Genomic DNA, 16461 nt, shown 5'->3' with positions numbered 1-16461 from the left:
CTCTAGAGACAGGAGACGGAAGATCATTTTGATCTGAGGAGCTGCTGACATCAAATGAACTTTGCTTATTCTTCAAAAGAAAAAAGAAAAGAAATCTTGCACTGTCAGCTTAACAACTGCCTCTCTCGGAAAATAATGTATGGTTGGAGGAGCAAGTGAGTGTTTGCTGGCACAGCACCTGTGAACGTCTTTCCACCTCCCTAGAAAGAAAGAGGATATCTTAACAGGCCCAGCTATAGTACAGATATTTAGGTTAAGCATGGTGTGTCGGGAGGCCACGGCCATTACCCGGCTGGGACGCCAGTTGGATGGAAGGACTGGGGGTGAGGAGAGTATCTAGGGCACTACCTTTCCCGGGACGCTAGAGGGTAGCCCTCCTGGATGGCTGTGGCTCCACGGATTCCCACAGGGCACACTGGGATTTGGAGTTTGGTACAGCCCTGTTGGGTTCTGTGGGGACCATCAGGAGGAGTTGCAGAGCCCTACATTGAACTTCCATCACACCTGGGAGTGATTCCATGTAACACTGATGAGCCACCTGGAGCACTCCCAGGATCTGCATAAATAGAGCCGCCTCACCCAATTCAGGGAGCCAGAGTCTGGAGGAGGAAGATGAAGCTTGTCAGAAAGAGATAGATAGATAGATAGATAGATAGATAGATAGATAGATAGATAGATAGATAGATAGATAGATAGATAGATAGATACTTTATTAATCCCAATGGGAAATTCACATTCTCCAGCAGCAGCATACTGATACAATAAATAATATTAAAGAATGATAATAATGCAGGTGAAAAACAGACAATAACTTTGTATAATGTTAAATGTTAACGTTTACTCCCCCGGGTGGAATTGAAGAGTCGCATAGGAACGATCTCCTCAATCTGTCTGTGGAGCAGGACAGTAACAGCAGTCTGTCGCTGAAGCTGCTCTTCTGTCTGGAGATGATACTATTTAGTGGATGCAGTGGATTCTCCATAATTGATAGGAGCCTGCTGAGCGCCCTTCGCTCTGCCACAGATGTTAAACTGTCCAGCTCCATGCCAACAATAGAGCCTGCCTTCCTCACCAGTTTGTCCAGGCGTGAGGTGTCTTTCCTCTTAATGCTGCCTCCCCAGCACACCACCGTGGAGAAGAGGGCGCTCGCCACAACTGTCTGATAGAACATCTGCAGCATCTTATTGCAGATGTTGAAGGACGCCAGCCTTCTAAGGAAGTATAGTCGGCTCTGTCCTTTCTTGCACAGAGCATCAGTATTGGCAGTCCAGTCTAATTTGTCATCCAGCTGCACTCCCAGGTATTTATAGGTCTGCACCATCTGCACACAGTCACCTTTGATGATCACGGGGTCTATGAGGGGTCTGGGCCTCCTAAAATCCACCACCAGCTCCTTGGTTTTGCTGGTGTTCAGGTGTAGGTGGTTTGAGTCGCACCATTTAACAAAGTCATTGATTAGGTCCCTATACTCATCCTCCAGCCCATTCCTGATGCAGCCCACGATAGCAGTGTCATCAGCGAACTTTTGCACATGGCAGGACTCCGAGTTGTATTGGAAGTCCGATGTATATAGGCTGAACAGGACCGGAGAAAGTACAGTCCCCTGCGGCGCTCCTGTGTTGCTGACCACAATGTCAGACGTGCAGTTCCCAAGATGCACATACTGAGGTCTGTCTTTAAGATAGTCCACGATCCATGCCACTAGGTATGAATCTAATCCCATCTCTGTCAGCTTGTCCCTAAGGAGCAGAGGTTGGATTGTGTTGAAGGCGCTAGAGAAGTCTAGAAACATAATTCTTACAGCACCACTGCCTCTGTCTAAGTGGGAGAGGGATCGGTGTAGCATATAGATGGTGGCATCCTCCGCTCCCACCTTCTCCTGATATGCAAACTGCAGAGAGTCGAGGGCGTGTTGAACCTGTGGCCTAAGGTGGTGAAGCAGCAGCCTCTCCATGGTCTTCATCACATGTGATGTCAGAGCAACAGGCCGAAAGTCATTCAGCTCACTAGGAGAGAGAGTGTGGAGGCAAAAGGACTGAGAGTGACCCATAACACCCGTATGTCTCATATACTATGGTGCTGTACTGTGATGGTGAGCAAGGAAAAAGCACTTCCCCAGCTCTGAATAAAAGGTTGTTGTTTGCTGCACTTGTGTCTCTGCCTGTCTGTGTTGGGTTAGGGTGATCCAGAGAACCCCTGGTTTCCAAAATGGACAAAAATAAAAAAAGGCTTACTCTGTGGTGCCTGGTTGGTGGCATTAACTCTATTTCAGAACTAAACTTAGTCTATGGTGTTCCCCTGAACAAATGGGGAATCTGGGCACCTTGTAGTTTCATCTGTAAGGATATGCGTACCAGATAAACGTACACAAACCCTCACACACACACATTCAGCTTTATATATTAGATTAAACCCAAGTCCATGGTCTGAATCTAACGGGCCATCTTTGGAACCACTTAGCCTTTTCTGGAACTACAAATTTAATTTAAAGGATGACATTCATTTTTTAGTATAGTGTGTTGTCTGTGTGTATATATATATATATATATATACCCATGAGCAAGGTGGCTGCTTATATATTCCCCTGCATGTTGATTTCTTAATTAGATGAATGGTGCCATTATACTTTATCTAGTGTTCTGGCCAGAGTCCAGGATGCTTATCCTCTTAGGCAGAGGTGTCCGGTGAGATTGAATTACTATTAATAAAACTATGTAAGAGCTTTGTAAAATAGCAATGCAAAGAGAAGGTTGAGAACAGTTACTAATTTAAGAATCCAATGCAGCTGACAAGGTGACTACACCAGCCTGACAGAATAACTGCCTTTCCTTAGCTACTAACACTGGCCTTTACCCTTTCTAGGGGTCCATAAGGATGGTCCTACATTTGCATCTGGTGAAAATAAGCCCTTTTTTCCTTTCTTACTTTTAATGGCAACAGTAACACAGGTCCTGCAGATCCTCCTACATTTCTTCTGCATCTTCTGTCCTTCTGTAGTGTGTGATGACAATCACTTCATGAGACTTAAGGCACCTGCTCAGTGAACAACTTCTGGGCTGTGTTTCATATGTCAGTGTTAACACTCTTTAATCTTTCCCATTTGAAGTTCAGGAAAGCTATCTACAAGCCTCCATAGCATGGAAGACTGCATGGATTATGTTTAAAACTGGAATTGTATGATCCAGGCATTTGGATATGAAAAAACTACTTGGCAAAAATATTTGCACAAACAGAGTGAAAAAGCAGTCTTTACCAGCACAGTATATGTACATTTCACCTTATTTCACCACAAATATTAATTCAAGCTGTGCAATGGTAGTAAAACTATGGTAAGCCTCAGCGTACTAAAGGTTATTGTTTTCAAAGTAGTCAAAGTCACCATGATGGAATCCTGGGAACAGAAGTAAGTGACTAAGCCCAACCCTACTGAGTCAGTATTGAAAGTGCAGGGTATACCAAGACCAGTCATTCTGATGGTGGGAAAGTGTCCATCCTATTACTGATAGCCCAACTACAGAGGACTTTCCTAAATGAGCAATTAACATGTAACAATTGGCTCCTAATCCTATTATAAGCTAAAGTGCAACTGATCCATTTTTGGAATGTAATCCTTTCTTAAATAATACAAAAGAAGTGCTTTGCCTTGTACAGTATAATTTAGTTTCTTTCATATGTGTACTTTGTTTTATGGTGTGTGTGAATGATTCCTTGATTCTTTCATACTTTAATTTTAATTTCTTAACTGATTTTTTGCAGTTTGTATCTTATTTAAAATGGAAAAGTCACCCACACTCAGAACTTGGAATAGCATTTGTATTTATGATAAAGTGAAGATTAAATGCTTAGAGAATAAACTTCATGGATGCACAGCTCCCTCTTGTGGTAGATGTTTGGTGTCATTTTATGAGTTGATTATGTGCATATTCAGGCCATCAACAGTAACAGTAATTTGTCTGGATGTTAGCTCTTTTTCTGTTACAATGAAATGAAAGCTTGGAGAATATCAAAACAAATAGAAATATGAAGGTGTGAGGTGAAAATTGTATTTTTTTTTTTAACACACTTTTTTTTTTTATACCAGGAATTAAACCTGGGCTGGCCAAGTGAAAACTAGGAACTGTCGCTGTTAGTAACTCCAAACATCTGTGAAAAGAGCTACTGTCTTTATATTCAAAGGTTTTCATTTACAATTAATCTATTGTGCCAATATACTACCTGCCTTTTTCCAAAGGCACATTGCACTCAAGTCGAAAGAAGATATGTTCTGCCCGGCTCCTCATGAATCTCCTGGCAGCTAAAACCAAAAAAGCTACCTTCTGGTACATTTCAAGTCTGTGTCATTGTTGGGGAAGAAAATTCTGTCAGTAAAAGTAGTTGTGAATCACTGCTATCGGTGTGTCCAAATGGAGCCTGCCATGTACACTGCTCAGTACAGCATGGCAAGACTGACTAAAACGACCAAGCAATGGTCTTACGTTAAGTTCATTTACGTAACACGTTTACAGCAATCGGACAACAGACAGATCACACCTATGCCTTACGCTATCTAAAGGTCTCCAAATAGTTGAACATTGTAAAGATCTTTGGCAAATCATTGTTTCATTGAACAGAACTTATATGTAAATCAAGAAGAGAATAAAAAGTTAAAATGTCATATGATCTCATCTCTATAATAATGTGCTGATACAAATGATTCAGAATGTCTTAGTTAAACATTCAGGCATAGTCACATCCATCAATCCGTTTTCCAACCCGCTGAATCTGAACACAGGGTCACGGGGGTCTGCTGGAGCCAATCCCAGCCAACACAGGGCACAAGGCAGGAACCAATCCCGGGCAGGGTGGCATAGTCACAGGCATTTTCAAATTGATACAGAACACTTTACCCTTATGTTATACACACCATTTTATTTATTTATTCATTTTTTCCAATTCTTATTTCTCTTTCACTGCTTTCTTTATGAGAGAAGCCATCTGAATGTCACTACTACAGAAGGACAGGAACGCCTATAAAGAGCAATTCCTGAACGCGATGTAACGGAGTTGGTGTGAAGTGAACCAGAAGTTTACTGATGAACGTCTTCGCCTTTACATGTGAACTTCTTACACACGTCCCAAGGAGGATCTTAGTGACATTTGTTTTTGTGTACTTGTTTTTTGCATGTTTACTCTTTGTTTCTTTATGTTTAAAATATAGTGAATGAACAATTCTCCCTGAAATTTCTATAGAACTTTTCCTACTTTAAACCATTATGGGGTTTTGAGTGCACCCCAGATCAATGATTTGTATGTCTCTCTTGTGTTCTCAGGGTAACGTTTTGTGGTCTGTGTTGCAAAAAGTACGTTGAAGCCAACATCTCACAGAAGTCCCGCACCACTGTCAAATACACCATGAAGACTTTGGCCAGTATTGCTGAAACAATCATTTTCATGTTCCTTGGGATCTCTGCTGTTGACACATCTAAATGGATCTGGGACACAGCCCTGGTGCTGTTCACTCTGCTTTTCATTCTGGTGTTCCGAGCCATTGGTGGGTATGCTTCTGGGAATGTTCTTCATCACTTTCAGTTGCCCTAAGTGTTCGAACAAGAGATGCTATCTATAGCAGGAATCTCCAACACCACTCCTGGAGCGCTAGTGTGGCTGCAGGCTTTCATTCTAACTGTTTACCTAATTAGTGACCAATTTTGGCTGCTGTTTAACTTGTTTGCCTTCATTTTAACCGACTTGTTCTTTAAGACTCAGACCCAGCTATCTATCTATCTATCTATCTATCTATCTATCTATCTATCTATCTATCTATCTATCTATCTATCTATCTATCTATCTATCTATCTATCTATCTATCTATCTATCTATCTATCTTGCCTGTAGTAGGAAACGCAAATTAACTGAACTTGGAATTTTTCAAAAATGTTTGCATTTTACTCACACAATTAGTTTTACTGAGCTTAACTGTCATCATTTTCCTCTTCTCTCTGTCACAGTGTCACTTTATGATAAGCATGTGGACATTTCAAATATGGACACATTGTTATCTTAACTGGTGTTTCTTTACCATTATTTTTATTGTAAAGGAAACTTTAGTTAGTGATCATGTTAACAAATTTTTCTGTTAACTCCAATCCTGGAAAGCCACAGTGGCTGCAGGTTTTCATTCTAACCCTTTTCTTAATTAGTGACCAGCCTTTGCTGCTAATTAACTTCTTCTGCCTTCTTTTTAATTGACTTGCTATTTAAGACTCAGAACCCTCAGTCATTTCTTTTTCCCTTTAATTAGCAGCCAAACAATAATGAGATACAAAGCGAGCCAACACTTGACCGGCTAACCTGTGTCCATCTTACAGCATCTGAAAATAAAGAAAGGTGAAGGTCTCAGCAACATTGATCTGCTCAGATCCACAAAACATTTCAACAGTGCTCTTCGAAAAGTGAAAATCAATAGTTTTGAAAATGTCTGCTGTGGCAGAATGAGAGGAGCAACAAGCCATGGAATCAAGTAAAAGGTTTATTGAACAAAAGGGATTGACCTCTAATTAAAAAAAACTGCTTGGTGTGAAGTTGGTTGGAGATTGGAGCTCTGACTTAGCTGGTCATCTGTTGGCTGTCTTCACATCTCACTTATGTTAACCTCCTTATCATTAGACCTGATCATCACTCAGGCTGTAAAAACAGTGCTAAAAGCGTTAGTCCCGAGTGTCACTTTGGCAGCGGTATAGATGTGTCTCATGTAAGACCCAAAGCTTACTTGGCTGTGAAAGTGCCAACAACGTTAGTGCCAAGCATTACTCAGGCATCTCTATAGTCGTGTCTTGTGCTACATGGGCAACAATGTAGACGCGTCTTATCCTAGATTCATAATGGCATCTGAGAAGAAACACCTCTCATCAGCAGTGATGACAAAGTGAATCTGTCTTTAGGTAGTGAAATAGAAATGGTCAGTGAAACAGTGAAGTTTTTCTGGGAATTCGAAAGTGACACTTGTGTCATGCACACATTATTATTATTTATTCATCATTATTGTTATTACTTGTATCATTATTACAGTTTCTACACTTCTGACTTTGTACTTTTAGTATTTTGCACATTTTACAGTAGAAAGATGAGATTTAATAAAAATTTTATTTTTTTAAGCCAAAAAATGCAATGCTTTTTACATGTTTTTTGAGAAAAAATATAACACTAAGGAGGTTAAGGAAAAAATGAAGCAACTCAGGGGAATGAATCTTAAAAAAAAAAAAAATCAACTAAAATGAAGGTAAAAGAAGAAACATTTGTCACAGATTAAGTAAAGGTTTAGAATGAAAACCTGCAACCACAGTAGAGCTCAAGGACTGGAGTTGGAGACCCCTGATCTAGAGTAAATGCCTAGCATTGGAAAATTTTATGGGCTATTCCAGGTTCTCTAGTGACTTGTAGATCCACTCATGGAGTCCGCAAAATTACGTAAAACAGAGCCTTCAGGCGTATGTCGCATGATTCTTCAGTTGACAGGTGAGTTATAGAGGGAGATGGACTAGTGATATGAGTGAAAGAGCACAAGATAACAGAAAAATGATGATGAGAGTGGGGGAATAAAATACTTTTTAGAGGATGGGTGAGTAAGTGAGCTAGCCATCATGTCAGAAGAGGTGTCAAACCTGCTCGAGTAACTGACATTTCTCTTATTCATTTTTATGCTTTGTGCATTTTCATCCTTTGCTCGTGTCAGTATACAGTATGTGTGAGTGTGTGTGTGTGTGTGTGTGTGTGCGTGTGTAGGCACATGAGTTTTGTTCCCTGAGGTCATTGGTTCAAATCCCACTGCTGACACCATGTGACCATGAGCAAGCTTCACCTCCCTGTGCTACAAACAAAACAAAAGCAATATAACCAATTGTAACTCAGATGCTGGATAAAGGTGTTGGACAAATAATCAGTAATAATAATAATAATGGAGCTTCTACCATAAGGAACATAGTAGCAAAAAGTTAAAAATGCATTTATTTTAAGTACCTTTCCCAAGATACGTTTTGTGTGTGTACCAGGGCCGGATTAAAAGCTTTGGGGGCCCGTAGCACATTTCAAATTTGGGGGCCCTTTTGGTCTGCATCATCTGAAGTTTAGATTCTGAACAGTTCAAACCGGACTAAATAATTATTTTACTCTCGATTATAATAAGAATCTTATAATATTTATGTGAATTTTATGTGTTGGGCCCCTAAAGTTTTGTTGTGTAAGAAATTTACAGTTTAAAAACGTAAAGATAATATTTTTAAAGACCAGTTTTTCAATGCTACACTTTTTCATTAAATATTGGGTCCACCATTTGGGGGCCCCCGAAATTGCGGGGCCCGTAGCATATGCTACATGTGCCTATTGGTTAATCCGGCACTGGTGTGTACCTGTACAGGCTTTTTTTATGTGTTTGTGTTCTCTTTCAGTCATGTCGATCTTTAGTACTCTAGATATCAGAAATCATGGAATTTTGTGTATTTAATTTCAGCTCACAGATTAGTCACTAGCTTCCAAAATTTAGTAATCAATATTCTCATCTCAGTTGCCACTGGTAGACTCTTCATCAGTATTCATTTGGTTGGAACTTCATCAGCTAATGAACTTTTGTCTTCTTCTGAAGGTGTCATTCTCCAGGCCTGGGTGCTGAACCAATTCAGGATCTACCCCTTGGATAAGATCGATCAAGTGGTGATGTCATATGGGGGACTCAGAGGAGCTGTTGCATTTGCGTTGGTAATCTTGCTCAATGGAGCAAAGGTCAAAGCAAAGGACTACTTTGTAGCCACAACTATAACAGTTGTCTTCTTCACAGTCATCTTTCAGGTATCACTGTTTTATGTTTGCTTTACTTTAGATTTTGGATTACTTCTGTTTTTGGCTTTAAGTTGTGGGACAAAGGCTTCAGAAGGTAGTGTTCCTTCCCAACTCATAGTTCTCATTGTGTATGAATGTGTTTGCTGCTTTCGGACACAAATCCACTATGTTGTAGATGAACAGATGATTCAAAAGTGGCCCAGTGAGTGCATTCTGTGTTCAACTGGTAATTAGTGTGGGTAGTGGCCTTGTGTTCTTTGCTGCTCAGTTAGGCTCTTGATTCCTATGATCTTGTTTTAGTGCATTAACCTTGGATTAAATTAAGGAAATCTGTGTCTAGGTGTTCAGTTCAATGGTAAGAAATGGGGAGCTCTTAACATTTGCCTAGATTTGGAGCCATTTTGAATGATTGTTGCTTGGGATGTTTAGCAGAATTGCTCTAAGTCGGAGAGTTAAGGTGGTCTGAGTCATTAAGATTATTTTATTAGGTTAGGTGGGAAACTTATGTTTGCAGCACTTGCGAGTTGGCTCTGAGGGATGTTTTTCAGTGAGATTTGTTAAGTTTAACAGATAATTTCTCTGTGCAAGTCCTGTAAATAGCATACATGAAGCTACTATAGAGCACATTACTTTATAATGAAATTATTTAGTGATTCACTTTCATCCATTTTAGCAGTATACAGGAGATTTTTTTCTTTAGTCCCGTGTATTTCTAACTAAGGCTTGGAGTTTGCATCTGGTAAATAGCACTTTACCAATGGTATGTCATTTTTTCAAATTAGGCTTTTAATCAGCTTTAATTGAAGATCTTACAGTTTGATGAAATATAAGGAAGATATCTTTATTTGCGAATTACCACATTTACAGGTTGTAATGTGGCTGGGAAAGCAGACTACAGTGGGCAAGCAAAAAATACGGCTACGGTCAGCCTTGGAATTAGTAGTGCTAGTAGCAGAGTCGGAGCTCTGTCCTCCTTGTTTGTGGGCCAAATACTTATGCCACCTTTCCTGGGTAGTCCTTTTTTATAGCACTGGTACTGAAGCGGACCGAGTCTTCTCAGAGCATTGTGGGCAGACTTAGGCATCGTTTTTGGGGTGGTCTTTTGATGCTATGGGTGGGAAAGAGAAGATTCTGTTAACATCAGCCCCCTTTTTCATCCTGGGGTGCAACAGCTTACCTCAACAGAGTCAGGAAGGTGGTCCCCAGGCATATATGCATGACAAGGTAATTTACACGATTAAGAAAAACACCTATACAAGGCAGGGGTTTGATCATACCTTCATTCACATATGGTATCATAATTCATATTGAATTACAAATGCAATAATTCAATTAACATTTAATGAGTATACATGTTCATGGATGAAGGCCCTGTGTTAGAGGAGTGCAGGTATGTACATGAGACTGTACTGGGATGGACTGGCAGCCCATCCAAGGCTTTTCCCACCTTATACCCATCATAGATATCACTCTGACCTTGTGCTGGAATAAGTGGGCTTGGAAAACTAATGAATGAAAAATCAACTGCAGTATCTGTTGTCAAACACTTGGGGGCGCTGTTTCCCCGCTAAACCCAACAGACAGACATAGACTCGGTAAAAGCAATAAGGAGATCTTTTTTAATTCTTCCTTTTTCTTTGTAGTGCCTCCAAAGCACTCCAACCACAATAAACAGGCAATAATACAATAATATGATGATAAATAAACACAATAACTCTCTCCTCCAACTCCCAGCAAGCTCTGCACACTCCTCCCGACTCCGGCTTGCTTGCTGGGTTCCCGACAGTCCTTTAAATAGTCCTTGACGCGGGTCTAATGAAGAACTGACATTTTCTTCAGCCTGGAAGTACTTTGGGGCTTGCGTCCTCGTGACTACTTTGCATTCCCAGGCTAAAAGGAAAGTATGAGTCCCCAGGTTCTTTGACAGCTCCCCCTGGCGGCACCCATGGCACCCAACAGGGCTGAGAAACCAAACTCCAAGTCCCAAGATCCCCAGCGGGAATCCGGTGCACCGCCACACTGCAGGGGAGCTGCCATCTAGCGTTTTAGGGGAAGCAGTGTCAGCAAGTAGGTGCCTTCCCCCAGCCTTCCATTCCAGGGGCGTCCTGGCCGGGTTGAGCTGCCAGCCGTCCATCACACTGTTAATCCAAAAAAGGGTCTCCACGCTTAACTTCATGTCTATTTTAGGTAAACTTGTGTACTTTTGGACTTTACAAGCCATTTTCATATATAAGATCTTATCAGCTCTGCTCAGCCATGTATGCTAGTAATAGAGATAATTAAATATTCTACACTCTAATTCTAGATTAAGGTAACACAGCTGTTCAGCATATATTTCAAAATTAGTAGGTTTATTTTATCCAATGTGTAAAATAAGGAAATTGTTTTGTAGCACAGTCTCCTGGAAGCTACAGAAATATACTAATGCTGCCTGGAATTTTTTTTGGCACCCAAGTTGGATATGTGAGAACCTGTCATAGCAGCCCAGGTGTTGTATTTCACTTTCCCATATATTGTGCCCTGGAGCTTAGACACACGCACCCAAAACAAGACAATCCCATGGTAAGCCGCCGCTCATTCAGAGGGTGAGGAACTGCTGTAAGCTGATCTTTTTAGCACGTTGTTCTCTAGACATACAGTAGTAATCCTGACCTTTTCTTTGATTCGTGCACAGACCTTTTAAAAAATTAAACAATGACCCACTAAAATGTTGACTTGAAAGCTATTTACAGGCTGCGCTTTCTTCTGAATTGATGTGGCACTTTTGTGTTCCTTTACAGGGATTGACCATTAAGCCACTGGTGAAGTGGCTCAAAGTAAAACGTGCTGACCAACATAAACCAACAATCAATGAGGAAATTCACGAACGGGTAGGTGGATTTCTGGGCTCTTGTAGAATGGGCAGTGAGGCTAATTATGTGCCAGCGTGTGAGGTTGTTGTCACATGCACTGCTGTCCCATCTCTTCCTGTCAGTTGCTATACATTAGTTTAGGAATGGAAAGTAGCAGTGAGGTTCTCTTCAAGGTTCACATTTAAGGAAAAGGAGCTGGGGAGTGTATTTGAGAATCTAAAAATAAGCTTATGAGACATGTTACAGTTCTGTTCAGGACTCCTAAAATATTCTGCCTTTCTCATTGCTCAGGCATTTGACCATATCTTAGCCGCTGTGGAAGATATTGCTGGACAGAGCGGGTACCACCACTGGAGAGACAAGTAAGTCTGAAATGCATTCTACAAAGATGTATAGCATTATCACTGGTGTGTAAGATGAGAAATACTGAATTGAGAAGCAAATTATGGACAGAGAGTTAACATTGTACAGTCCAGTGAAAAAGTTTGGGATATGTATGGAGTCAAGTTAGTACCTACTGTATGTGCAAAGCAAAGGCCATTATAGAGCAACCCTGCAGAATACAGAAGAGGAAACTTCAGGCTGAAAAGAGTCAAGAAATTATGAATAAAATAAGTACAGTACTTGAGAAGCCCAGGAAAAACAAAGATCCGAACCATATTTATTTTTAAATACTGTTTTTCACGGTATTTAAACTACACCTACCACCATGTACAAAACTGTCAATTTTTATAAAAAGTCAAAATACACAAAAGTTTAAATGTAAAGCCTTTCATAAACTTTTAATAGCAGCAAGCAAGGTGAAAAACAAAATCTGATGCACAATGCAGCCCTCTTGCAGGCCGCTCTCCTTTAAGTAAAAAGAATATCTGACAGACATGAGTCTGCTTGCTGCACACCTGCCTGGACAGACTAACAATAACCAGACACTACCGTCCAGGCAGATGTCACTGTGACACGTGAGGCAGCACAGCAGGTCCACCTACAGTATCTCCGTCAGACTATGGTGATAGCAATTCTATCCTTGATGAGAGGTTATTAACTCTCATCGTTAAGAGATGTCACTTGGCAAAAAGTAGAAATGACATTTAATGAAGCAAAAGATTAAAAATATAGTGAAAATCAGCATATTTAACAGCCATAACTAAAATTATCAGGGGAAAATACTGAAATACTTCTTAATATATGTATTACATTACTGTAGTACGTTGAAAGATAAATTATAAGATAAACATTTATCTTAATGCAGCATGTGGTATGAGAGAGACTGTGTGATTTCGCATTACTATTTTTATCATTCTCCCAATTATTTTGTACTCTGCTTCTTGTGCTCTACATTAAATTTCCTTCTTTATTGTTCTGTTGTTATTTGTACTTTGTGATCCCGCCAATGTTTTATATACATGGCGACTTGTTTTGTAAGCTGCATTATATAAGGGAATCGGCTAAAAAGAACAGTAATAAATTAAACTATTAGCAGTAATCCTGCAATTATTTTTGTATAGAAGAGTAAAGCAATGCCTTAATCTGTGCCTGTTGTTTCACAACCTCTGCTGCCACCTTCTTTAAAGGCATAAACGTGGCATGAACTCTGACTTTCCAGCAGGTGGGAGCATTCCTCCTTATTTGACATGACTTTGTTTCTTAATCACACTTTTTATTATAATCTATCTATCTATCTATCTATCTATCTATCTATCTATCTATCTATCTATCTATCTATCTATCTATCTATCTATCTATCTATATAAAAGTCAATGTATGTGTGTGTGTATGTATGTAAGTTCCAGCATCACCATTCCGAACGGCTGGAGCAATTTTCATGAAACTTGGTACATGTTTCTCATTGGTTGACTAAAAACACTGTACGGTGAAACATGCATACAAGACCGCAAGACCACCCCCTTCTGGATAGGGTGGGGGGTGGTCTTGCGGTCTTGTATGCATGTTATCATCCAGTTGACACTCAGAACGACCACCAGAGGGCGAACTGGAGGTGACTGCCAGCATTCTTTATGTTTGAGCACCACTGCACCCTTGTTGCTTTTGAAATTAAATACAGTTGGGTGGTTCCAAGCGTCAACTGGATAATAACATAAATACAAGACCGTAAGACAAGCACATTAGTAAGTCTTCATTGTTTGTTAATTTTATTTTTAAAGTTGTATTTCTTTTTTAATGATATCTTTCTCAAATAATTAAAAAAAGACACTTTATTTTCCTCCTGGGCAATGCTAGGTATTTAAAATAGTTTTTTATATAGTACCTTTCCCATTTACTTAACAAATATTCAGAAGGGTACAAAAGGAACGAAAGCACTTTAAAAGATCAAATAAATAATAATGGATAAAAGTAATATTAAATATTAAACATGAAATAATAAAATAAATGAAACACAAGATTCTGAGTTATAAGTAAATAGAAATAAAATATACTAAAATACAAATTACTAAGAGAGAACTATGAACAAACAGCATAATTTGTGTAAGCTAATATGCAGGACAATCTGTGTATATCAATATTTATTTTAGAAGCAAATCTTTCAAAACTATATGCATTCTAGGACAATCTTCAGAATATTACAGCTTAACTCAAAATAAGAATTTTATCTTCTGTGGAAGCTGTTATATCGAAAATTTCTCTAAATCTTAGATAATGACATGACCTCATACTTTAGATGTAACTTGTCTACAGACCCCTTGTCTAAGTGGTTTTACGGGTTCAGTCCATTCCTGAAGTGATTTCTGTTAAATAAATAGCATCTTACATGAAAAACAAATCTGTCCTAAAACATCACATTTCATTACAAATTAGCACTAACATTTAATTTATGTTTCCTGCATTAAAAAGAGCCACAGTTATAACAAATTGCAAGCACACCATCTTTGAGCTTCAGCGCATTTAATGTCTTATTTCTGGTTGTAGCACTTTCCACATAACAAGCTTTTTTAAACATCACTTAATAACTCATAATGTAACAAGAATTACTAATTTTCTGTGTAGTAACTTATAATATAACAAGCATTAATAATTTTCATTTTTCATCCACATTTTCTGATCATGATTTCCCAGGGCAAAATCAGTTGCCCACTCTCTAGCAATAAGTGCCAGTTCTTTCTGAGAAATTTTCAGGAATTCCCAAATCAGTTCAGAAATGTAATCCCTGTGGTGCATCCTGGGTCATTAGACTGAGTGGTAAATTGAGAGTTATGTCCCAGAACTTAGCTCCCAATTCCAAGCGTATTGTCCGCAATCAAGTGTTCAGTCTCAATGTCTCTTCCAGTCTCATTGATGACTGAATTCATACAGTACTTAAACTCTTCCACTTGCAGCAAAGTGCAAACCATTTTTTGATCAATCACTCCAGTGCACCGTAAACCTTTTCCAGGCCATATAGAGAATAGCCATTCATGGGCAATACGTTGATCTACGGTCCCCCCAACAGGCCAGAATTCATACTGTTTCTCCTGAAACTGCAGTTCTGATACTGCCTAGAGTCTGTTTTCCAGCACCTTGTTACAGACTTCTGCTACAAGGATGCTAAACAGGATGATCATTTGAAAACCTGACAGTCTATTCTGCTGTGCACACAATTCAGAGATGTTGGAGAACATCATATCTCCCATTGAGCCAAAACTAATTCCAAAGAACATTGAGCTCAGTTCATCAAAAAATGACAAGCAATTTAGTTACTGCATCTGCTTTGCTTATCCTCGATGGACTCTGAACACTCCAACTCTATACTTTTTGACAGACCATAATGCTCCCCACACCCACCACAACCAATCAAAACCTTTACTCTGACTTCTCTGACTTAAAGTGTTTGCATGCTTACAGGTGGGAGCATTTTGACAAGAGATACCTGAGCCAGCTCCTGATGCGAAAGTCAGCCTATCGGATTAAAGATGACATCTGGGACGTCTATCACAAGTTGAACGTGCGAGACGCCATCAGCTATGTTGATCAGGTAGGCAGCAAGTGTTACTAACCCTCTTCTTTTCTTCACCTTTTCTTCTTCCTCTTTATATCTTACTGTGCCTGCCTCTCATTTTCCTGCCAGACATGACTTGCGGCAACTGTGAAATTACCTCAGTAGCTCTTGATTTTACATAGCACTTTTCACATAAAGTACATTCTTAAACTACTTTACACATTTAGTAAAATACAGTAATTATAATTATAAGCCTATAGCAATCAAGCAGTACTCAGAAAATAAAAAAGGAAACAAAACAGAATAACCTGAGTGAGGCCTACCAAATCAGTATAATAAAAAAGAGCTGGCATCTGTCTATCCATCCATCCATCCATCCATGTTCTGAGCCCACTTAATTCAAGTTTATGATCACTGGATATCCAGAATCTGATGCAAGACAGCAACCAAACTCGGACACCCTCACACACTTATCCACTCTTAACAGGACCATTTAGTTACCAGTTAACCTCACATGCATGCCTGTGGGGGATGTGGAAAGAAAAAATAATGCACTTTGAAAAAAGCCACAAAGACACAGGGAAAACACGCAAACTCCATTCTTAGAATAAGTGATCTAAGATTTGATCCCAGTGGCCAGAATCGGAAAGGCAGAAGTGCTGACCACTGTGTTACAATACAACTACAACCACAACAACAACATTTATTGATGTAGCACATTTTCATAAAACAATGTAGCTCAAAGTGCTTTACAAGATGACAAAGGGAAAGTTACAAGAAAAGAAAAACAATTAAGATTAGGCAATAATATTAAATAATAAGTAACAAGAAAACAAGGTAAGGTCAGATTCCCGGGAGGACAAAAAA

General features: G+C 39.5%; 1 protein-coding gene across 2 annotated transcripts in view; it reads left to right on the top strand.

Annotated features, from left to right (window-relative positions):
- Positions 1–16461, top strand: part of slc9a5 (solute carrier family 9 member A5) — a 157824-nt gene that overhangs the window by 94358 nt on the left and 47005 nt on the right. For both annotated transcript variants that reach the window (XM_028809352.2, XM_051931682.1), the window contains exons 6-10: positions 5310–5530; positions 8618–8820; positions 11592–11681; positions 11955–12025; positions 15501–15630. In XM_028809352.2, the coding sequence (XP_028665185.2) occupies positions 5310–5530; positions 8618–8820; positions 11592–11681; positions 11955–12025; positions 15501–15630 (715 nt within the window). The remainder of the gene's footprint in view (positions 1–5309; positions 5531–8617; positions 8821–11591; positions 11682–11954; positions 12026–15500; positions 15631–16461) is intronic.

The sequence above is a fragment of the Erpetoichthys calabaricus genome, chromosome 9, assembly GCF_900747795.2.
Source record: "Erpetoichthys calabaricus chromosome 9, fErpCal1.3, whole genome shotgun sequence".
Classification (NCBI taxonomy): domain Eukaryota; kingdom Metazoa; phylum Chordata; class Cladistia; order Polypteriformes; family Polypteridae; genus Erpetoichthys; species Erpetoichthys calabaricus.
Note: the sequence above shows the minus strand (reverse complement) of the source record. Positions and strands in the feature narration are given on the sequence as shown.